General features: G+C 40.5%; 1 protein-coding gene across 3 annotated transcripts in view; it reads right to left on the reverse strand.

The window, feature by feature from the left end:
• FMNL2 (formin like 2) overlaps positions 1–25,680 on the reverse strand; it is a 311,830-nt gene that overhangs the window by 85,210 nt on the left and 200,940 nt on the right. For all 3 annotated transcript variants that reach the window (XM_032638192.1, XM_032638195.1, XM_032638193.1), the window contains exons 3-6: positions 25,471–25,551; positions 20,498–20,574; positions 11,539–11,622; positions 8,041–8,193 (exon numbers count right to left, since the gene is read on the reverse strand). In XM_032638192.1, the coding sequence (XP_032494083.1) occupies positions 8,041–8,193; positions 11,539–11,622; positions 20,498–20,574; positions 25,471–25,551 (395 nt within the window). The remainder of the gene's footprint in view (positions 1–8,040; positions 8,194–11,538; positions 11,623–20,497; positions 20,575–25,470; positions 25,552–25,680) is intronic.

Here is a 25,680-nt window from a genome sequence, read left to right on the forward strand (position 1 = left end):
TTTTCTATCAATTAAACTCATAAAATACTTGATGCTAAAAAAAAAAAAAAAAATGACCCAAGCACTTTTCTGTCTCTACAGCCAAAAGAAACAGAGCTGAAAGAGTAGAACCCAGATCGTTCAAAGTGGGGGTAAAGGAGGAGGGGAAACAGAGAGACAAAGACAGAAACAGAGACATGGGGCGGGGGGGGGGGTGGTACACAAAACTCCTTATGAACCTTTTTTCTTTTAAATCGGTTACTGAAATTTTCTGTTGATCTGTATCCTGTTAGAGGACCAGGTGATAGCTAGAACACAACCTGTAAGTCAAAAGGTCTCATTACATGCTTTTTGAATGGAATCAGTGAATCAACAGACTCCATCATATGAATGGAGGGTCAACAGTCTGAATTTTCTGATTTTCAATTATATTCCTTTCGTCAAAGGCATTTGCTGTGGAGTGGCTAATTAATCAGGATATGACCCTAGGTGAGAAGTGTCCAAGGAAACCATCTAACTCCTGTGACTTTTCAAAAGAAATATTTCTATGTTCATCCAAATTTGGCCCTTCTTTTCGTAAATCTTCAATAAAATATTGTCAATGAGCTAAAATGACAATTCCACAGCCTGGCCTTCAATGCAGTACATAAACTGGCTCTACGCTACTTCCAGCCAGACTCATCTATTCACTTTCCTAAACAAAACACGCAGTCTCACCACTGACCCACTGCTCATACCACTCTCCCTTCCTCTCCCCTCTCCTACCCATGCCTCTCAGCCTTCCTCATGTTGTTTCACATGCAGACCAAGTCATGACTCTTCCCTAGGTTTGACTGTTCACTCTAGCCTCTAAGGTTCCGTATCATTAGTTCTGGTTACACACAAGTGATACTCAACATGTGTTAGTGCGTATGTGCGTGAACACACATACTTCTCAATCAAATCATATATAAAGACACTGACAAAGTGTAAAGAAGTCAGAAGACTTTGATTATAAATCCTGGCTCTATCACTTACTACCTATGGATAACTTCTCTGTGCCTCCTCATCTGTAAAATGGGGCTAATAACTCTTGAACACCTCCCCAAGATTTCATGAAGATATAATGATGTAAGTATGAAAAATTCTTTTATCAGTCATGAATCATGTACAAACATATTATTCCATGTATCCTTCTGTATCCTCAGCACTTGACAAAGCACCCTTCACATGTTAAGTACGCAATAAATCTTGCAGATGAAGACACTAGACCACGCCTGTAGGAATTTGCTGAGCCATCTTTAGTATTTTCCTCAATTCTATGTAGTTATTTACTGACTACTCACTGTTGCACCAGGTTCTTTATAGGAATTGTTAATTTAATCTCACAACCTATGAGGCAGGTCCTAGATCTATCTGAGAATCTGTGAGACAGAACCCAACAATGCCCTGGCCAGGTGACTTGTTTTTCCATTTCCACATAGCCTCTTCTAGTCAGTTTTCTATCACAGAAAAGACCCAATAAAGAGGTAGAACAAGTGAATCCGTCTTTCTCACAGTGGGAAATGGCTGGCAAATCTGCCAGTATGGTGCACCCACAAGCTACAATTAAAGCTATCACCATTTTCATAAGCAAGGCCCTTAATATAAGTTCCAAGCTGAGAATGTGGAATGTACCCTCAACCCAAGTACAATTTTCTCTGTTTACAACACCAAATAAAAAGGAAATGCACAAATCTGAAACACAACAACCTAACACTTTTGACTTGTTTCTGCTTACAAATGTGCTGAAAAGGCAAAGTGACAATTTGTAGTTACAGATTATTTTTGGAAAGTCTAGGACTTTAGAAAGTCTTTATTTTATAGATGGGTACTGCATTTTCTGCGACCTTTGATCTTCAGGTCAACAGTCTAGCAGGTTAAGGAACGTCTTCAACAGTTCTCCTTCCTCAGAAATAAAACTCAGATATTGGCTATAATGATCATCTCCTCATTGTTCTTTTTTCTTCCACTCCTTTGCAGTATTTTCTCTCCTTCTAAAGTTAAGTGTTAATGAAAATTTTAATTAGCACCTGCCATCTCATCTGGTGAACAGAGAGAATTCAAGCCTTGAATATAACTGTTTAAATATATTTTTCTTTGTAGAGTTTCCCCTTTAAATTGGCAGCTAGGGTAAATTCTTCAAGATCCTTCCATAGGGAAATATTAGAATAAACAAAGTTAAGGAAACTGAATAAACGTAGAATAGAATACAGATTACAACTCTCAGTCATGACAACTGTAAAAGGTCTGAGTTGATTTTATAGAATTTGGGGGGAGAAGAAGGAAGAGAAAAGAGAATAATGATTGTTTCAGAAAATACATTCTTAATTTATAGAAGCTGGAAAATGAACAAAATTGAGTTCAACCTCCTTGTTGGGAATCAACATAGAAAGTGCTTTGGCTTCTAACTATAGAATTCGAAGATTTTTTTTTTTTTTTTTTTGCGGTACACGGGCGTCTCACTGTTGTGGCCTCTCCCATTGCGGAGCACAGGCTCCGGACACGCAGGCTCAGTGGCCATGGCTCACGGGCCCAGCCACTCCGCGGCATGTGGGATCTTTCCGGACTGGGGCACGAACCTGTGTCCCTTGCATCGGCAGGCGGACTCTCAACCACTGTGCCACCAGGGAAGCCCCCGAAGATATATTTAATGTGATATTATAACAGTTTAAGTTAAGAGATTAGGTGATCTTCTACCCCCAACAATTAAAACTCAAGGTAAAATGCTCCTGCTGAAATAAAAACTTGTAAGAACTTAAAAGAACTCAACTCTTTCAAGATACCACTTACTTTATAAGCAAACTGGTACAGAGCTGGTGTTTCCATATGTTTAAATAGGATCACTGTTACAAAGAGATCAAGAAAACTGCTTTGAACAGAAGTATCTATTGCAGTGAAGGCCAATGAGCCATATGGGCCATACATGGAAATAGGTCTGCAGTACCTAATTCCTTAGGTCTTAGAGAACAAGGTCTTCAAGCTGGGCCTCAAGTGCCTCATCAACAAAAAGAGTTGAACAAAAACCTGAAAAGAAAAAAGTTTATTCATAATCTCCCCTTCCGTAAAAAGTCACTATCTTCATTTAATAAACTTTCCTTTCAACACCTTCCCATTGCAAATAGGTGAAAATAAAACTATATTAACAGAGAACTTTCCATCTTACTCTTGTCATTCATTTAGGAAACATTCTTCATGTTTCTATATGACCTTATCTTCTAATAATTATAAATATTCTAACACATTGATCATGGTCTCCACTAGAGCATTTGGCACCTTTGGATAAAGTAGAAAAAGGCACATCTCCTGGGAAGGATTAGCAAATCCTCTCCTGCATGGTACAACTTAACATAACTCCATGTGGACACGCTGATCTTAAAACAATAATATTTATGGAGGAAAAAATCATCCTGTGAATATACAGGCAGGATCACATGGTGTGACAGTTTGAGTCAGGGCACCTCACTTCAAATCCTACCTCCTTCACTCACTGTTTGATCCCAGGCAAGTGGCTTAACCACTAGAGGCCTCGGTTTCCTCATAGGGATAGTAATAGTAACAGCAATCTATCTCATAGAGCCATTGTCAGCAGTGAACAATCACAGAAGGCTCTTAGGACAGTGTCTGGTACACAGTGGACACTCAACAAAAGCTTTTTTCCCCAATAAAAATTATATCAATGCTACCAATATCTTTGTGCCTATTTTAAAATAATTTTTAAAAATTACTCCTATGAAAAACATTGCCAAGAATGGGATTACTGCATTAAAATGTGTAAACAAGGATGTAAACTTGAACTCTTCATGTAAACCCACTAAGTATATAAGTGCTAAAAAGTAGATGATGACTATTCAAGAGATGCCATTCCATTAAGATAATAATTTCAGGAAAAGCAATGAAATTTGTTCTAGGAAATCTTAGAAAGAAATATAAGTAAGAGTTAATATATTAAAGGAAATGTAGATCTTGGTTTCCTCACCACAGTGGGAAGGTCAGTTCGGATGGCATACAAGGTCTACCCAGCTTGGTATGTCTATGACCCAATCTCTCCATTAGACAGCCCTCCACCCCTCTGTACCAGAAATGACAGGTTCTCCCCTCTTTCCCAAACATGTCTGATCTTTGATGTAAGGTTTTGCTCATCGTATGCTCATTCACTTTACCTCTACCTGGAGCAGCCTTTCCTCACCCTGAGGAGCAACTCTGGCCATCACCCAAAGTCCCAGTTTATATCTGATCCCTTCCTCCAGGATTTTAGTGCTCCACCCTTTTCCTTTAAAACTTGGAACACTGATTTATTATCTATGGCACTGCTTACTTAAGTCTAATAGCATTAACCATGACATTCTTAAAAAATAAAAATTACTTTCTCTTGCACCTGAATTAATGCAACCCGTGTCTTCAAAAATCTAGTGTGCACATATATGCATATACAGCATCATTTAATTTAGCTAGATCTGTACCCACGTTAACAGAAATCTATCTTAACTGAAGGTACACCAGACTCTAAGCTTATGAAACAGCACAATCCAGGTTTCTACTGCATCAACAAACATTTTTTACAACTGCCAACCTGACAAATTTATGATAATACAGAATCTAATAGTTGATACAACTCCTGGTGAGTGTCATGTCATAAAATACTTAATCTGTTTTAAATAGCAAAAAAATAAAGTCTAAATACGAAGAGAGTGTGCATCATTCGAATTTTGTTTAAAAACAGAGCGTTTTTCCTTTTCTTTAATCAAGCCCCATTTATAAAGTGTATGCTTTTTTAAATGTATTTATTTATTTTTATTTTTGGCTGCGCTGGGTCTTTCATTGCTGCGTGCAGGCCTTCTCCAGCTGCGGAGAGTCGGGGCCACTCTTCATTGAGGCGCACGGGCTTCTCATTGCGGTGGCTTCTCTTGTTGCGGAGCACAGGTTCCAGGCACGTGGGCTTCAGTAGCTGTGGCATGCGGGCTCAGTACTTGTGGCTCGTGGGCTCTAGAGTGCAGGCTCAGCAGTTGTGGCACACGGCTTGGTTGCTCCGCGGCATATGGGATCTTCCTGGACCAGGGCCCAAACCCGCATTGGCAGGGGAATTCTCAACCACTGCGCCACCAGGGAAGTCCCTATAAAGTGTTTTAAATTTCTTGACATCTCATTTCTTCCTCTAAGTTTAACCAACCCTTTTGCTAAGTGATATAGGGTAAGATTACTGAATCTACATTATTATCTGGAGACAGAGATGAGGGAACTAAAATCTGTATTTGGATACAGAAAATATATTCTAATCAAAAAAAGCTACCAGAATAAATCATCTCTACCAAACGTGACTTAGTATCCTTTTATCCATCAAAAAAAAGAACTGTAATAATATTTAAACTGCAACATAGCCTAAAGGTTCAAATTCTTAAAAGGAAGAATCATAATATGATAACAGAGCGTATCAAAGTTCAAAAGGCACTGGGCTTTACCCCAGTAGAGTGATGGCATGAAGCCATGCAGTTATCATATTATAACACGGAAAGCAGCTGCCATACTCTGTCGCCATGCACTATAAGCTCTCTTGGGCGACATTTTCACCCATGACTTATGAGATTTTCCAGTTTGAAGCCTCAACATCAGTGTGTAAACTGAAGCGACTTCAGAGGCAACAGGGAGAGAAGCAGCTCTGGTGGCATTTGAAATGAAGATACTCAGGCAGAGAAACCAATCTGGCGGTGATGCAAGAGATGAATGGAACCGGAGGAAGAGGAGACAGGAGGACAAGATGATCAGAAATGAGATGGCAGAATGAAAAAGAAGGCCAAAAAAAGAAAGCCAAAAAGTAGAGGCAGCAGAGGAAGAAAGGGGAGAGAGGAAGGAGGAGGAAGAGAAAAAGACATAAACAATCTTTGGGTCTATGAAAAGCAACATGTACCATGCGCCTGCACTTCTGATTGCTGTTTTTATAAGTCAGAGATGCTATCAAATGACCAAATACAGAATTAGAATCCATGCACACAAGAGCTGGAATATCACTGATATACATCATTTAAAAACAAAAACAAAAATCCAAGCTTCAAGTCAACAAGTGGCATGAAAGTTACTGCCATATTGGTCTTCTTGAGAGCCCATGATGGAGAGCCAAAGGAATTTCAAATGTTCCATTCCTGAGCTTGAAACTGTTTAAGCACAAAAAAGAATGTGACGCTCGTTTCTTAGTTGGTCATCTTCGAGCACACCTGCCAATCAGAAATGTCACAACGGTTCCCAAGTTTCTCAAAACAGCATTTCCATCGTGTCTTTCTCTCTATACTTGGGATCTCTCTCTTTTTTTTTTTCCAATTTAAAATGAATTCTAGCAGGATCTACCTTAAGCCAACCGTGAGGCAAATCAGGCTGGACACTGATGTCCCTATACCGTGCTGTCCAGGGTCCAGGATCACAACTCTCCTTGGATGTGAGATGTTTCCCCTATTTTCCCAACTCTTCTACTCTACCAGAAACAATGTACTCTCAATAACAGTCTTCAGTAATTTGAAAATAGGTGTAATGAGTTATTAATCAGAAAAATGACTTCCGGTTAAGATGGTAGCTGGCCAATATATGATACTTTCCAGCTAAGAAATGAGGAGAAAGCAAGTTAAAACATACTTTGTCAATTAAATTCCTTACACATAATTATAGCTAAACTAATGGTAAGAGTTTCCATTCGAGTTACAAGGTGATTAGGGAATTCTTCAGGCACAATTGGCCTTCCTTCAACTTCTCTATCAGCCCACATATTCCTCTGTCCACATGTAAAGTTCACACAGACCAGCAAGTTATATAGCCTTTGACCTATTGCAAATACTGTGAGATGAACTGAAACATGGTTCTTCATTATTACTGAATCATATTTTTGGCATTTCCAAACAAGGAAAATCTGAATGCTTGATAGGAAGCATCGCATTCAAACAACAAATCCCGGAGCAGAACTGAACTTCATTATAAAGACTTTAACTTTCCATGACCAAAACCCAAGTCAAAGGGACAAGAGGTAATAGAAAGGCTACCAAATACAAAAGGTCTGAAAGCCACGTATTCACTGATCACAACCTGACACATGGACTTTACTACAATGACCCAACACCCACGGTGATCTTAAATAGTGACAGGAACAACATCCACTTGCCAGATCAAGCCTGAAATAAGCGAGATAAAATTGTCAAGCTACAAAGAGTAAGCAACATTTGGGAATGAGGGGCTTATTAATAAAAATTTTTATTAAACTCCTGGAACATAGAAACCTTTATGAACTTGCTCTAGATGATAACTCTGTCTTGTCGGGCAGGAGTTTTGATTTACCCACCCATGTATACTAACTCTGAGTACAGTGGCTAGCAAATTACAGAAGCTCAGAAGTATTTTTCAGTGAATGATTGTAGGTCTGAGTGAATGAACAATCTCAGTGATATTACACCCAGGTGTTCATCCCCCATCCTAACTTAGCATGGTGGTATTTCAGCCAGAAAAGACAGGAGAAGGAATCCTTAGGAAGAAATAGACAGTTGACAATGGAGAGCACACCCAACCAAAGGAGCACTGCTTAAAGGCATCTCCTTAATAAAAATGATCACTACAGCATTCTGTACCTATGTCTAAGAACACATCCCACAGAACACACACCTGAGCTATCACGGGAGGAAGGGAAGAGAGGAGTCGGGTTTAAACAGCATCAAGTTCTTGAGATCCTCAGATCTCGATGTGCTGCCTCTACCCAGGAAACAGAGTCCAAGTCAGTATATCAGCATCTTCCTGGTTTCAGAAACTTATCTGCCTATGGAGACTACTCTGTTGTGTCATTTGGCAGCAGAATTTTTTTTTTCTCTGCTGAATGGAGTGGTATTTGCAGAAAGCTATTGAAAGTGACTGAGTATTGCCCCAGTGATGATTCCATGAACTCCCAAAGAAACCTGCATTTGCAATCACTGACAACACAAGTGCTGTGTGGCAAGATACAGCAATACATGGCCCAGGATCCTCAACAGAAGCTGTCCTGACATATCTGCCACTTTCCTGAAGCAAGGCACTCACCGCAGTGCAGGATGTCTTCCCGAGCGGGATACACTGTTGCCCACGGGGGAAGGCAGGTTGCTCCCTCTGTGCAGGTCCTCGATGGACCGACTCCAGGGCTTTGATTTGTCCACTGAGCTCTCCACAGTGCTTTCCACACTTTCAAAGTCAAAACTAAAACAAAAGAGAAATGCCACTAAAGACTTAATTCACATTCACACAAATACATGGATGTGCAAAACTCACTCCTTCCAACTATACATCTGCACCTTAATATGGGTAGTTTTTGCAAAGAAAACTGAAAATGGAATACAAACGAATTTTCATGGACTGAGCGTTAGCTTTGAAAATACAGAATGACAAACAGGGATGTGTTATTCGTATCTTATTATAAGGCTTGCTGACTTACCGATTACTAATGAGCTATGGTGGGATGGGGAAGAAAGATCTCAGAGCTGTCTTCATTTTGCTTTAACAAGTCAATATGTTAGGCTTATACTAATTTATTCCTCTCCATCAAGTTTCACTGAGCATTTTCTCCTAGTGTGTTGGCAAGTGTACCTTTCCAACCATATGTGATACATTACTTGCAAAGTTATGAATTTGCTTTGATTTTGGAATCTCTTCCCAATGTGGTGCTCTTTAAAGTAGGGCTGTTGTTTCTCTGACATTTTTTGAGGTTATTACTCATGTTAACCATGTTAGAATAAATGGCTAGTTAAATTGCTCATTCTTGTATAATTTTAGGAATTTTTAAACAGACAGGCCTTTGTGTTCTATGCATTCTTCCCCTTCCAAAGTCAGTAGCTCTGCTTTCTCAAAAATACATTTTATCAACTGCTTCAACCCATAGTTCCATCAAGCAACACCTGATCGGACAGAAAATAAACACAATGCAGCCATAATTAATAGCATCTGGAAGATATTGGAGGATATCATGGGAAAAAAACATCAACAACACATATTGGAAATAGCAAGTATGACTTTTTATACAAGTATGACTGCCAAAATTAAATATTTGGTTAGAACTACCATCTGTAAACTAGGTTATGCTCTCCATTTATTAAATTGTAATCCAGATAACAGAGACCGATGCACAAAGTCACTAAATGGGTCTAACAATTCTGTCATTCCTTAGGATACAGGAAGCAGTGAACAGAAAAGGGGTAGAATTGAGGAATCTAACAGATCCTTAAGGACTAAAAATAGAGGCCTATAATTGACACTGGAAAAGGTAAACCTAGGGGGCATCCCAAGGTCACTCATGTCATTACGACTCCCGCCAAGCCACTCTGCAGCCCCCATATGTTCAGTTGTTCAGCATCCTTATGCTCCTCTCAGCTCATCTCCGACTCTCACTGAGCAGAAAAAAGAAACACACACCTTGGTGAAAGCTCCCGTTTTAGGGAAGGCACATGAGTCTGTTATTTCACATTACATGAGCTAGAAAATTGTCACATGCTGAGGAATAGTAAGAAATTTTTTTCAGCCCATTTAGTTTCAAGAAAGTATGCACATAAATTATGTATCTATATATAATTTTTCATGTAATTAAAGTATAAAATTTCATGTAATTAATTTTGTAAGAAAAACAAAAATAAAACTATTAAGCAAAGAATGTAAAGCTAATGCCCACCCCACCCCCAAAAAAGTAGAAGATTAGGAACCAAAAGCTCTGAGTTCTGATCTTTTGTTGTCTTTGCTCTTGGCCTGCAGACCAGAAGAATTCCCTCAGAGTAGCACTACCTTTTCCCATTGGTCTCGTGTGTAGGTGCATTTGGGAAAGCTCGTTTACAAGTTCTATCGTGATGGGGTAAGGGGTTAATTACAGCAAACATATTACAAACAGCATGCAACTCTTTCCCATTATTCCTGTAGTTTCTTAGCCCTTCCTTAATTCCTCAATAAATATTCTTCCAGATTTTAAAATATGCAACAGGATAATATTCCTATTCTGTTTTGTCATATAATATAAATTGTAAGGGAGATTAGCAGTTTTCAATGTAATGGAGGTAGATAAGGAACAACGTTTGGAAGAGCATGCTATAAAAACTAGAATTATAAGGAAGATAAGAACTTATCTACTGGGTTTTCTTATTATATTCCATATCATATATGAGTTATCAAAACTGAAACTCATCAGGCCAGTTTCAGTTAACACTTTACTTTCTGCAGCTATAAGGTAGGAATAATTATAGTTTTCTCTTCACAAATTCTACAGGAAGCGATGAGGATTTTAAGATAACATCTGGTTAGATCTTAAAGTGGGGCAATATAAAAAACAAGTTCTTGCTTTGAAAAGAAGAGTTGAAAAGAAAAAAAAACACCACCTAGGCTAAAATGTCTTCCAATCAAATTAAAAATACAGTATTGGGACTTCCCTGGTGGTGCTGTGGTTAAGAATCCGCCTGCCAATGCAGGGGACATGGGTTTGATCCCTGGTCCGGGAAAATCCCACATGCTGCGGAGCAACTAAGCCCGTGCGCCACAACTACTAAGCCTGCGCTCTAGAGCCCGCGAGCCACAACTACTGAGCCTGCGCACCCTACAGTCCATGCACCGCAACTACGGAGCCCACGCACCGCAACTACTGAAGCCCATGCGCTCTAGAGCCCGCATGCTGCAACTACTGAAGCCTGCGTGCCTAGAGTCCGTGTTCCACAGCGAGGGAAGCCACGGCAGTGAGAAGTCCGTGCGGAACAATGAAGATCCATCACAGCCAAAAAAAATAGATAAAAATTTTAAGAAGAATACAGTATTATTTCCTCAATCTGTGTGTGTGAGAGTGGATACTGGAATAGTTTTTGATTAAAGAGGAAATGTGGAGAAGAGAACGTTTCATTCAAATGTACACTTTTCATTCCTGTTGTAAATCTTTCCAGAAGCCTAGCAAATGAGAAAACTTTATGAATCAACAAAGGAAAGGTGAAATAAGTAAAAATTTTTTCCTGCTCTGCCCTATTTTTTTCCCCTTCCCCCTATGAAGGAGAAGTCAAAACAATACAAATACATATAAATTAAAAAGGGAAAACCTCTTGCTGACTCCACTTCCCCCACTCCCACTGTGTTTGGTACCTACTTCTGCAATCATTTTCTCTGTATTTACTAGCACCTACAAATATGCATATACAAGTTTGTTTTTTTTTTAATAAAAAGGGAGTCACTCCTCTGTACTTTGCTTTATTTGCTCAACAATGTATCATATACCTCTTCCAATAATTGCTACAGTATTCTACCATATGGATATACATAACTTGAGCACTAAAGAAAGCACTTCTTTTTGAAATAAGCACTCCTCTAAGGGTGGTTTTACTCCCCTGTTTTATTTCTGCCTTAAAAGCATTTCTAACAACAATTATGAGATTTGCTTTTAGTTACTTGAATATAAACAAACCTCCTTAAACCTTACCACATCTGCTTCTGGGTGTCTCCCCTCAGTGTGGTACCTAATTTTACCACTGAGATGCAACTTCTGTGACCACATAAAATTTAAAAGGAAACAAGCCAAGTTTTACTTACGTTACTGCGTATTGTGCAAATGACAGATATTCTACTAGAACATCAAGACCTTTATTTTCTTCATTCAGAAACTCTCTGACCCATCTGTTCAAAAAAAAAAAAAAAAATCATTGGCAAAGTTCATCGCATGCTCTACCATGAAAAGGACACAGTGAAAACTTGTTTTTTTCTACCAGAAACATTCGCCGCCTGAAAGGAACTATGGAGTAAGGCCTAGACTATAACACATGAGGTAGGAGCTTTTAAATATGGCAACTAAGAAAACCATAATATTTCAGCATGAGCGACGAGGGGTCAAAAAGTGTACGAGTTTTTTCCTTGTATTTTACTGCTTAGGAGACTGACGATAACCTGTAAGGAACTTTCTAAAACAGGAACTTGCTAACTGTCCTTTTCTTCCACCACAATTGATCTGGAGCCTGCTTGTTTAAGGAGCCAAGACTGCACGGGGAATCAGGCAGACTAGGGACATGACAACATAACCACTGAAATCCAGGCCAGATTCCAAATCCACATTCAACTCCTTCTTGGCACACTGAGCTGTAGAAAACACTCAACTAGCCAATGAGAGACCAGTGTTTATGGGCTTCTGGAAATTCAATAGGGATAATGACTTACTTAATTTTTTCCATGAATGTTAAAACCTTTTAAAAAGTCGCAGGCACCACGCACCATCATCAAAGCCAAGGTGTGACAAATACCATGCTTCTTAAAATTCATTTTAAAATGATACCACTTTGCATTTGAATGGTGGATCCGAACGTAGTTCACTGAGAATGTTTACACATTTTTATTTGTTCATAACAACGCCTAGAAGATGGAGCAGAGTGGTCAGGTACTGAGGATAAACACCTGTTACCGCATGTCACAGATTTCCTCCAGGACATCCACCTTCAAAGAACATGTGATACCCCATCAAGCCTTCACTGGGTTGGAAACTCCAAGAAGTAATAAGTAAAAAGCTGTGCTATTCTATCACAGAAGTGATCTTGGGGTACATCTGCCAACAGCAATGCAAAGTGGTTGCCTTCCTCCAGGAATACCAAGCCAACAAGGTCCACCAGCTATGCACACGATGGCTCCTACGGAAACCAGTTTTGACAGCTATTAGAACAACAGTGGGACAATTCTACCGTGTGTCTTTAAGGATGAGCAGTCCCTTGAGGTTTCTGTCTTAAAGGAAGGAAAAAAACCTGGTGGATTCAGAATGCCTATTGTTAAAATTTTGTTTTTAGGGGGATTTTGTGGTGGTTGTTTGTTTTATCCTCCAGCTCATCCTTTCTTCTAGTCCTATCATCTGCATAATGTAACCTCAGGTCTTCAGGCAGTTCCAGAAGACAGTAAGGTGGAAAAAGTAGATAGCTTGCCTCGTACTTCCCGCCAAGTGCCTCAGGCAGGCTGTGACAAAAAGTATGCACTCAACATAGCCACGTGTAAGTATGTAACATTTAATCTAAAAGAGACCTAGGGAATTCCCTGGCCATCCAGTGGTTAGGACGCCGTGCTCTCACGGCCAAGGGCCCAGGTTCAATCCCTGGTCGGGGAACTAAGAACCCACAAACCGCGTGCCCCCACCTAAGAAAAAGAGAGAGACCTAAAGTGGAAACACTGGCAAAGAAAACACTACCTTTTGGGTCTCACGAAGTGGCTTTGTTATGAGAGCTGACCAGAACTAAGGGGATGGCTATTAGGAGAGGCTGAAGTTTCATTTTACCACCACCACATACACGCTCTCACAGCATCTACTTCTAGATCCTTATTTTCATTTGATTTATTTTAAATTACTCCCAATATGGCTAGGTCTCAGAAGACATTGGACATTTTTAAGTGCTGATAATTAAAAGCTTAGAAATGGTAAAAAAAAAAAAATTTCCCTTTTAAAACTGGTAGGAGACTGAAGAAAGCTAGAACTCACTATCAAATCAAATGACTAGCTGTGCTCTTGAAATTCAAGCCTCTTAGCCTCTCTGAGGCCTCTCCATTGGTCAGATCTATGGGTTCTGACTGCATAATTTAAACTAGCCCTCCTTGGTGACTGCACAAAACCACAGGGTCCAGATTTTTCAGAGCAATCTTGGTTTCACATATCCTGTCTCAGTGACCCATAAGAACACTCTAATTTAGGAGTTGAGAAAAACAGCCATTATAGTTCCTTTTGGTTGATTTTCCAGACACTGCCTCTAAAATGTAGAGATGGTCCACGACATCCTAAGGACCTGCTAGCACCTTCATCTCACTTAGTTTAGCCACAAACTGAAGAGAAGGCAAATGACTCATGGATATTTAAAAAAAAAAAAAAAAAAGAGGAAGGAAGGAAGAAAGAAATGGTGGGAGATAGCCAAATACAGTCAGAGCTACATTTCTCTTGACTCAAAGTACTAATATGCATATATTTTCATGCAGTGATAAAACCTATTAATTGGCTTTTACTTCAATTTAGCACCCTTATCAGTGCCCCTGCCCTGACTTGCTGACTTTGAGTGAAAGTGCTTTAAAAATAAATTTCAGGACTTCCCTGGTGGAGCAGTGGTTAAGAATCCACCTGCCAATGCAGGGAACACGGGTTCGAGCCCTGGTCTGGGAATATGCCACATGCCGTGGAGCAACTAAGCCCGTGCGCCACAACTACTAAGCCTGCGCTTTAGAGCCTGTGCTCCGCAACAAGAGAAGCCACTGCAGTGAGAAGCCCGCGCACCGCAACAAAGACCCAACACAGCCAAAAATAAAATAAATAAAACCTTACTTTTAAATTAATTAATTCATTAATTAATTTCAAAGTGAAAGTCAGGAGCCAGCTGCTCCATTCCTAAAAAGTCAGCGACAGTGTAACACGTCCTGCCTTTGAGAGGTTTAATTTCATTTTTAATCTCTTTTTCTAAGCTGTGAGATCTTCCCTGGGTCTCTGTTCTGGCCCAAACCCCTGCAGGTGGTTTAGGAAAGAATAAGATAGAGATCCATCACAGCTGACTACCTTACCCCCTTTGTCAAGTGGTATCAGGTCAGTAAAGTCATCTCAGCAAAAAGGCTATGGATTACAAGAAAAGAACAGCCTTCTCTTTTCTTCTTGTCCTCTCAATCCCTATCCCTTCTTCACTTAGGATATTCTGTATAGGAGAAAACAGAGGCGAGAGTGAACTTCTGTGGAAATCAAATAGGTAGAGATGAAAAAAGGGCAACTTTCCAAGCAGTATGTTTAATCTAAAGGCATAAAAAAATGGATGCCCCATTCTGCAGATTTATGTACATGATCATGACATATCATAAATGGAGGGTTCCTATAGTAAATTTCCATTTTCAACTCTGCGCATGCTACACACGCTTTAATATAGTGCCAATATGCAAACAGTTTCAAATTGGGTGATTACAAGTTTTGGAAAGTTGAATTATTTCTGACTCTGACAGCATGCATCACTTACTGAGTACCTCACAGATTCGATGTAATTACCATATGTTGTAAATTTGAATTTACGCAAATTCCAAATCAACTGCTTAGGAGCTGGAAGGCACAGTGATAATGAGAAATAGCTCTGGAAAAAAAAACTTATTCAAGGAAGGGCTCTAAATGCAAGTGCCAAGAGTTACTGTTTTACTGTAGACAGGTCAAAGCTTTGTTTCCAAATTGCTATTGTCTTCTCTCTGCCTCCCAAATCTCAGAACCTCATTGTTCTCATCTAGAAAATAAAGTCTCAAAGGACATTACTGGCTTTAAATTTCTAAGATCAAACAACAAAACAGACCCGAGACACACAAGATGAATGGACAGATGGTGAATTCCCTCTGCCAGTTTCCTTTAGAGAGATACTACAGGCATCCGGTAGGAACTGCAGTTGCTGACAAATCATGAAAAAAAAAATCACAAGAAGCGAGAAATAGAAGGTAAACATCACTCAGATTCATCATCAGCTACCAAATCTATTCTGTGAGACAGCATCTCAAACTCGTTCTCAAAGTATAGCCCATGGACCACCAGGGGTCCCTGAAACCCTCTCAGGGGTCTGTGAAGTTAAACCTATTTTCATACAAATATTAAGTAGTCGCTTTTGTCACTGTGCTGACACTTGCACTGATGGTACAAAAGAAATGTGAATGAAACTGCTACCACCAAACAATACACCTTTTTACTGTATTCTTCACCCCAAGCACTCAGAAAGGGGAAAAAAGTCAGCTTCACTTAAACCTGTCCTCAGTGAAGTGCTAAAAATTACTGACTTTATTAAAGCTTGCTCCTTGAATATACGTCTTTTTAATTCTCTGTGTGACAAAACGGAAAGCCCACATATAGCACTTCTGCTGCCTGCCCAAGCACCACGGCCGTCTTGAGGAAAAACACTGGTGCAATTGCTGGAGCTGCAAACTGACCCAGCCATTTTCTACATGGAATGTCCAATGACAGACACATTGTGGTTATTCTCTCTTGGGTATTTGGCAGACATTCTCAAAAGTGAATGAAGTGAGCCTGTCATTTTCAGGAAAAGAACTGACAATATTTTTTGTCAATGATAAAATCTGAGCTTACAAACAAAAAAATTAGAATTCTGGAACACTTATATTTACCACCATGAGTCTGACAGCTTCCCAATACCTAAAGTAAATTCTGATGACACTGGTGATTATTAACAAATATGATTTTATATTGTAGAATAAAATGTGTTGATGTTTGAAAGATCAGGATAACTCAGTGAAACAATATATTTCAAATGATTTTTTCATGATGTTAAAAAGTATTCATGGGTAGAAATACCCAATCAAAGTGAAAGACAGCACAATGGATTTTAGTATCGACATAACAGAACACAAAAGCTAACTGATTCGGTTTCAGATTCTATCAATACATTGCAACTAACGTTAAGAAATTACACCTTTAAATTTTGGTGTGATACCAAAAAATAACCACAATTATCTGAAATGGTTACTTAAAAACTCTTCATTTTTCCAAGTGTGTATCTGTGTAAGGCCAGGTTTTCTTCCTATACATCAACCAAAACACATCATAACAAATTGAATGCAGACAAAGATATGAGAATCCAGCTGCCTTCTATTAGTGAGACAGTAAAAAGATTTGTAAACATGTAAATCAATGCCACCCTTGTCACTAAAGTTTTTTTGCTTTGGAAAATAGTTATTTTTCATGAAATATGTTATTTGTGCTATATTATTATTTTATATTTATATATTTACATTGAATATTTATTGTTAAATAAATATTAAATTTTATTAAATAAGCATATCTAAAATTTATTAGTTTAAATTTCCAATATGGTAACATTAATAGCTAAAACCCACATAAAAACTTACTGGGGCTCAAAATAATTTAAGACAGTAAAGGAGTCCTGAAATCAAAAAATTTAAGAACTGCTGGTTTAGATAACAGGCTTTAGATTTGGACATCTCCAGGTCCAAACCTCAGTGCTTCTCAATTGTGTGGACTCGAGCAAGATATTTAATTGCGGACTCTCAGTTTCCTCATCTGTAAAACGGAGGTTCAGAGGAAAAGGGCAATAATAAAAAGATTTCTGTAAGAAATAATACGTTTAACTTACCAAATACAGTGCTTAGTAACAAATACAGTGCTTAAGAAATGACTAAACGATTATGATCTTGAGGACTTCCAAAAAGCACCATCTAAGGATGAATTAATCGTAGGGTAGCTTGAGGCACACATATACGTGTTAAATCCCAGAGAAGACACTCACTGCACATTCCCCAGCATCTTCCTCCTTCTACAGATCTCCTCCTCTCCCTGCCACTTGCACCTCCTGCCTGTCACCTCACGCCCATTCTTCTCATCTCCCCCACCGAGATACAGTGAAGCAAGTACCTTTCAGGACGTCTATGACCTTGCACTCAGGATGAAAAGTAATTTTCCATCATAATAGGCAGTTCTACTCAAATGACCTACCTGCAAGGAGAGCGAGCCTACACCTCAGTTTCATGGACTAACATCCGCCAATCTATCCCAACCGCCAGCACCTCTGGAATCTTACCACCCCATATCCAAGACATCCCAACGCCCGTCTCCCAGTAGAGCACAGCCAAGTCAATGTGCTCTAACAGTGCTCAGCTCCCTTCAAGGGTATTTCAAGTCATTGCAAGGGCTTCGATTAGTCATAATCCAATTCTCCTTGACTGTTATAGTTCCTAAGAGTAAGTGAATGAGATTATTTCTAGTCCAATCCTTATTTCAATTTGGCTCCCCCCCAAAATTAATTATCTTTCTCACGAGACTGTTCCATTTATAGTTTTAGGCTGACCCTTTTGCTTGACAAAGCTGTAGCTTGGAATGTTACTTGAGCAAAGCCCCAGATTTTAACCTTGGAATGCAAGCATATGCCAAAAATAATTTTTTTTAAGAGAAGTAGATTTTAAATGTAATTCTTCCTTTTAATTTCAGCAAATCATAAACTCCTAGGTAACAGGGTCCTTTTAGACAGAGAAGGTAACATTCTCTGCATGGATTTCCTTAGGGATATATTACACAACACTGTCCGATAATTATTACATTTAATATTATTTTCAACAAGCATAACAACAAATAACAGCTATCATATATTGAGAGTAATTACTATGTATTAAACCCTATATTAGGTCTTTCATAAGTTATCTCATTTAATCCTTACAACATTCCTATTAGATAAGTATTATTATCCTCATTTTATAGATGAGAAGTCAACTTAGGTCACATGATAAATACAGAGAGTTTATGTAACTTACTTAAGTCAAATAACTGATAAGGGGGCATGGCAAAAATATGAGCCAAGATCTCTCTTTCCCTAAGGAAAATGGGCACCCAATTACCTTTCTAATATGGTACCCCAAAGAGTGCAATAAAAATCTAAGGATTCCCTATGCAGCACCTTGCATTCCCAGAATTCCTCACTGTACTAATTGATTACTTTCACATTATTTAGTAATTCTTCAGAAGTTTTCCCAATCAAATACGGTCAAGCCAGTTAGTTTCCATCAAGAAAAGTCCAGTTCAGGTTTGGGTTTTCAGGACAAGCAAATCAGGTCAAAATCCTGGTGTGTGGTTTCACTTCGTATAAGGTTATGCCAATAATTGGTTTCAGACAATCAGACAATGCACTTCCATGAACTTTTGTGCTGCTAAAGCCAATGCTTTCCAAGTGTCTCACGTAGATAGTAGACAAGGGGAAACTTCAGTGGTGAAGATGAAAGAAATGCAAGAATCTTTCAACATGCCTAGAGTATCCTAAACAACAAACCACTCCAACTGCTTGCAGATTTGCACTGGCTTCCACCCAACCAGACCTCTTCTACTCAGCCAACTTTATATTGGAAATGATCGTCTTGCCTTGGTATTTGATGGTCAATTTCACATTATTTCAGCAATGCTTAAAGAAATGCTTTCTGACAGTTTGTAGAAATCCTGGCTGCAGCTCATGCCACCATTTTCAGTCAAGAAGAAGTGCCAACAGTATGGGGTTGGACCCTACCAAATAGAATCTAGCTCCTGATCCACAAATATTGGAAAGTATTTCAATTTCCTAAGCTTTGGATGCCCAGCTATATTAAATCACCAATACTTTCACCCCCAATAGGCAAGCCTCATCGTTTTGATCCCAGAGTCCCGATTATCTTACTTCCTTTCAAGGAAAGAGCTGCCAGATTAGGCTAGATAAGAAAAAGAACATCGTATTTTGAACAAAACGTCTGGCTGGCTCTACAGCTGTAGACTTTGTGGAAGTTTCTCACCTTCTCTGGTCCTTAATTCTTTTAATTTGTAAAATGAGGGTCTAGGCAATCCTAAATTTCTCTTCACTTCTATTTTCATGACACTCTGATCCACTGTTCTATAGCCCATTTTCTGGGACAAGGGTGATTATCAACCTTAGGTTAGAATCAGTTCATCTTCCAAATATTTCATTCTCAAGGTGCCAAACATGTGAAATTATCCTTAAGGAAATGAATATTCTCACCCAGGCTATGGAGCTATAAATTAACCTTGCATTTCTATGACTTAAAAAAGCTTATTCTGAAATAACTGCAGAAAATAACCATTTGAATGGCTTATGCCAAACATACTCAGAAGTAGAAGTAAACTGCTACTTAGGTAATTATTTTACAAAGACGCTGAAAAACAAAAATGTAATATATATGTAAAACTTCATTTCCAATAAACCTATCACAGGGGAAAATTCTAAAAGATCTAAAGTCTACAGTCTTTCCCTTGCAAATCTCAAAGAATCAAAATCCAGAGGGGTTAAATGATTGCCAGATGTTAAACAGGTACTTTAGGAAGAATTGAAGCTATAAAATAAAATACTGACATCATTCTGCCTTAGAGAGAAACCATCTTATTTGAAGGTACTGTACAATTCTGATTATCTCAGGAGGGAGGGAGTGTGTAATGAAGTTGTACTTGGCTTGAGGCAAAGCAACCATGCTGTTGCATGAAAAACTCTTCGAAATGCTTAGTGCAGAGATTCCCCAAACTTTACTTTCCAGTGTGGATTTAGATTTTATGGTCCTAAAATTTGGGGATGTAGGAAGAAGAGACTCAGAATGAAGTATCTAAATGCAAGGGGGTATGTCAAGTGACACCACTCCAGCTTCTGTCCAGGGAACTGAGAAAAGAACGAAGCAGCTTCAAGTAACCAGGTCAAAGACCTCCAGGGAAGGCTTCAAGATCTTCCAGGATCTCAGTCTACATGACTTGGGGGTTCCTGACTTCCCAGGGAATCACTATACACACACCATCACTGCATGCAAGCAGAGAACTTTACAATTAGTATGAACATCCCAAATCAAGGACTGTCTGTCCTGCTTCTGATTCTTGCACAGTGAGCAATTCAAGAACTAAAACAAAGGTTCCACCCATCTAAACCTCAGTCTCAACTTATAACGAACAGTAAGGAAGCTTAATTCTTTGGATATGATTCAGTCACTTTGTAAAGTGTCCAAAAGCTTTAGAGCTAAAATGTTCAGTGGGCACACTTACCCAATATGGTTGGTTCTTAAAGAAATTTCCAGTTCTCTTAGCACTTGTGTGGACTCTTGAACACGCCGTCTGAATTTCTATAATTCAAGAACACATACTCTCACAAAACATATTTTAGCAAGGGCTATAACTGCAGCTTACTTGTAATAAGTTTAACAGAATATGAAAATATCTCTGCTTCTAAAGTGGGCTTCTCACACATTTCTTTTTGCAAAGCACACAAATTTTTCTCATCGTAACAGTCAGCTTATGTGAAAGGACTGGGGGAAATGACTTATTTCATATACTAAGTGTCTCTGAGTAAGTAGCTTATTTTTTTCCCTACCCCACAATACAACAATACTCACTGACATACCTATGCTGGGGTCTCAAAAATCACCCGTTTCAATGATGCGCTAGGGCTCACAGGACTCAGCATACAGTTGTTCTTGCCGCTAGGATTTATTACATCAAAAAGATGCAAGGTATAATCAGCTAAAGGGAAAAGGTGCGTGCGGTAAAGTCCAGAGGAAACCAGATACAAGCTTCCAAGAGGATTCGCCCATAGGAGTCATAAATGACAATATTCGTGAAATGCTGTCAACCAGGGAAGCTCATTAGACACTTAGTGGCTGGGGTTTTTACTGGCTCATCACTTGAGCACTCTCTGCCTAGCACATACCAAAAGTGCAGCCTCCCAAAAGGAAAACCGGCATTCCGCATAAACCATGTAGTTGGCATCAACAGTTTGGGCACAGTGAGTCATTATTAACAGGGAATTCTGGGAACTCTCCCGAAATCCAGGTCCCCAGTTGCCACCAAGAGCCAAACTTGCAAGCAGGCCTCTCTAAGGTGGCAGTCTCATACCTACTATGCTTGTTCTTTTCTGCATGACCTCACGTGGAAGGTCCCTCCTGTAGACACCTCCCTTCTACTTGAGGAATGTCCTTCCTCATTCCCCTGCCTATCAAAATGCCACGTGTCCTTCCAGAACTCCCTCAGGTCTCCCTTGTCCCAATGAATCCTCCTCTGATAGTAAATGTACTCATTTCTCTATCCTCTCGACTCCAAATAATCTCCAAGGGATCACTGGGTTGCACTGCACATGAGTTCTTTGGAACACAATTTCCTACAAAAGTATTTCTTTACAGTCACTAAAGTCTTAGGCCAGTCTAGAAGAAGGCCATTTGATGTGCAATGCCTTCTGAGAGGCGTGCTATGCTCTCTGTGCTAGAGACCCAAACCACCTTCAGGTTACACTGTTTTCAGGAAAAGGCTTTGAGAATCCTGGCTCAGGATATTAGGGATCCTTCTCCTCTGCTCCCATGACCGCAGAAGGAACAGGGTCATCCAGCTCCAAAGACAAAGGCATCCAAGGACAGGAAGGACAGGAGGAAGGTTAGAAAGGAGGATTCCGGGATGTGGGGAAAGGAGAGCCCTGCCACAGGCAGGCCCGGGTGCCCCAGGGAAGACTGGACCCCTGCTCAACACTGACGGGTTCCTGCTACCCTCTTCCCTTCTGAAGACCCTTTACTTCTCCACCAGCTGCTTCTTACCAGAGCAAAAAGTCTCAGTTTCCCCGACTGCCACTCCTGAAGCACCCAAAGACATATCCACGATATGTGAAATAAAAGCATCCCTGATGCCATGAAAAAAGAGAGCCACCCCCTCTTTTGTCAAGAAAGGCTTAAGAAACAACAAAGAGTCATCCATAGGTTGGATGGACATCCAAGCCCAGTGCTTCCTAGAGAGCCTTCCGACAATGAGGACTGCCAATGAGGTAGGGTCTATGGCCGCACAGCTGAGGAAACCATTTCCAGGTGTGCTGGATGCTCCAGAGGGGCCAGTCCCATGTCAGAGTCACAAGTCTTGGGCTGTCTGCACATGTGGCCTTTAGGAAACGACTCAGCATTCCTAGCTATGCATTATGCATAGTTCTGATTTGTTCCCTGCCACCTGTGCTGGTTCCCTAACTGAGCCTTATGCTTCCTCAGGGCAAGGTCATCCCTCACATACACTGTGAGCTACAAGGGCACCCAGTGTAGCACGGAGGACCTGACAGTGTGAAAGAGGATCTGCTGAAGGACTAAGAGGCATGTATCAAAACAAAATAACTCAAAACACTGAGATAAGAGAGGCGACAACAATAGCAGATAACAGTTATTAGGCATTTACTACGAGGCACTACACTTTTGCAACTGCAGGAAAACTGAGGTAGAACGAAACTGACTTCGCCCTATATTCTATTCTCTTGGCAACCGTTTGAATTTCAGCTGGTGGACTTTGGACCGCAGAGAAATCTTGGCATCCACTTCCCTAACACATAAACAACGGCTGCCAACACTCTGCACTTGTACAACGCACCCAGAATGCTTTAAAACACTTCAAAGGGAAATCGTGCGACTGTGGGAACCAGCGAACAAGAGCTGGGTACCACTTATTAGCAGCGTTCACCCTTCCCCCAGCCCTCTCTGTACACGGCAGGCCCAGGGAGGAGCCCACGGAGACAGCTGAGCCCTGGAGACCTGTATAATCAGGTTTCTTTCACAACTGCAGGGCCCACAGAGGACCAGACTCCTTTCTTCATGGCCTGTCGCCTCTCCCTATGCCAGACAAGCACATCCCCCCAAAGCACAGACTGAGAGCCTCCTGGTATTAAATAAAGAGACTGGTTTGGAGAGATATCTAATTTAGGCTCTTCCTTCCCTGCCCTACAGGGTTTCACATAAAACTACTTAGAAGAAAATCGAAATAGAAGATGCTTAAGAAATTTTTTAGCAGACAGCAAATTAAGTATCTTCAATTCAATGTGAACAAAAGATTAATGAATGAAGTGCTTGAGGACTCCAGATGCAGTTAAGGGTAAACTGCTCAGCTTAGACTGTCTGGCTAAAATGGAAAGCCTGATTGGAAATCTCTTTCTCCCTGACTCTAATTCAGCTGAGAATCGTAAACTCATTTTAACTGCAAGCCATGCCTTACTCCACGCAAAATCTCCTTTTTTCCAGGCTTTAAGCATGACAGTTATGGTGAGTGGAACAGATCATTTCCTACTGCCAGCTCCTGACAGAACTCTTACTAAAGCAGGGATGGTTGATCCAACATCCATTTTATTTTCTCCTGAAAGCTGAATGACTGATCTTGAAATATGAGGCTCAGGCCAAACACAGCCATTCAGGTGAATACACTCGGCTAGGGCAGAGATTTCAGGAATGAAGGTCAGCCCAGACAGACATCCTTTGTCTTGGGCCTCTTTATGAAGTTATTTGCGAGGAAGCAGAACACTTTCTGAGCAGCTGATTTGTTGTTGTTTTTCATCTTACATTCCCAGGAATAATTGTTCCGAGGAAGAACTGGGACTGGGCCAGGAAGAATCCACCTCTTCTCTCCAACCATCTTCGTCCCCATGGGGCTTGAGGCTGGAGTCTAAGAAGCACTCTCTAGGAGTTTACGTATTTTCCTTTTTTAAAGAATTTGACAAATGTTGAGATAACTGTCAGGGGCTGGGACATCGAGTATACTCTCAGTCTTGTGCACGAATAGGGCATTTCTGCCAGACTCAGCTCGGGGTGAGTGTGCCTAATCCTGGGTCTGGGCTGTCCAGCCAGAAGGTTTACGAGTTGGGGGATTTCTGAAAATATTTCTCATACAGAATCTGGCCGCCCCTGTGCAAAAGAAATAGTCTGGGTTTTTTTTTCTGGGTTGTGTTTTATGTATATGGGTATGCCTTCCTTTAACCCTCTCTAATGTGATGAAATTGAAAGGTGCTGTATCCTTGGGGAGGGGGACAAGAAAGAAACTAAGAATTAAGCAGCTGTCTCACTTAGCAGGCCTGACAGAAGCTCTTTTAAAAAAAGAAATGTGTGTGCCGTAGTTATGAGGAGGGTATTAGGATACTTTGATAGGTACATTCTTAGAAGAGGAGGCTATGTCACATATGGCGCCTAGGCGACAGCAAAGGTCCACAACCCATTTGCATCATCACTCCTAGACTTTATTTCCGCCTGTCTGCATAGTAACTACAGGACAAAGGGCCAGGAAACGTCCAAAAGGAAATAACAGTTGTACTCCTTTACTTGAATTCTTTCGGCGGGGGGTGGGCACAGTGTTTAGAATGTAAGCAGAAGATGCAGAAAAAGGAGCTTAAAAAATATATCTCAGAGCCAAGAGCCCTGGAAAAATAGGACCTAACTAGGAAAACTGTGCCTTTCTGCTCTCATGAGTCACACGCTGAAACAACAGAGGGAATTCAGCTCAAGATATTTTCAGGGCAGCCTTGAAAGCAGGAGCTGTGGAAGGTCAAGCGAAAAACAAGTGCTGTCTGGTGACTAGCCCTTTATCCATCTTGAGCAAGGGCGGCTCTGCCCTGAGACATCCCAGGACTGATCCAGACCCCAGGGCTGTGCCAGGCTACATGCTTTACCACAAGGCATCAGTTTAAACCAATTGTGTGGCTGCACAAAGCAGGGCTTGTTTGTAAAAGGAGAGAGTCCGCTGAGAATGGAATCAGCTATTCTCTCCTTACCTTCTTGGGGCCAGGGGCACGGCTGGGGCGGGGGAAGCCGCTAAAAGCATCAACACAGGATGTGAGTGCACAGCTGGGATGACAAAGCCCCAGTGATTTTTTCAAGGTCTCTGGAAATGCACCAAGGCATGAAAGACAAGTATTCCCTTTGCTAGGCCTGTTTTTCTGGGGGCCTGAACACCTCTGGACTGAATCTACCGCCCTGTGTAACTGCAAATGGCAGCAACTCAATAACCATCAGAGGTACATGACTCCCAACTCAGGAAAGTACTTTTAAACACGTTCTCAAGCCAGGATGGGTGTTTTCTTTGTCTTTTCATGTTGTCCAGCTCCAACAACTCCAAGGTTGTTTTCCCAGAGGCTCTGGCAGAGGCTATAATGGAGAGGAAGGAAGGTCTCCTCCAGGGCAGGAGGATTCTGCCTGCTAATGAGGAAGCAACAACACAAAGTGGAAACAAATCCATCTTACCTTCCGGGTTACAGCTGGATCCAGATAGCCTTTGAGCTTTTGAATATAAGTATGGGGAGGGTTCTTCACCTGGAATCGTTCCTGCAGGAAGCATGAAAGTAAAGTAAAAGCATGAAAGCTCTGAAGGCATGACGGTCAGCCATATTCACACAGATTTATACTGCTGACCCAAAGCCAAAACGCATCTGCCACATGACCATAGCCCTGCGA

This window comes from Phocoena sinus, chromosome 7 (assembly GCF_008692025.1).
Source record: "Phocoena sinus isolate mPhoSin1 chromosome 7, mPhoSin1.pri, whole genome shotgun sequence".
Lineage (NCBI taxonomy): Eukaryota > Metazoa > Chordata > Mammalia > Artiodactyla > Phocoenidae > Phocoena > Phocoena sinus.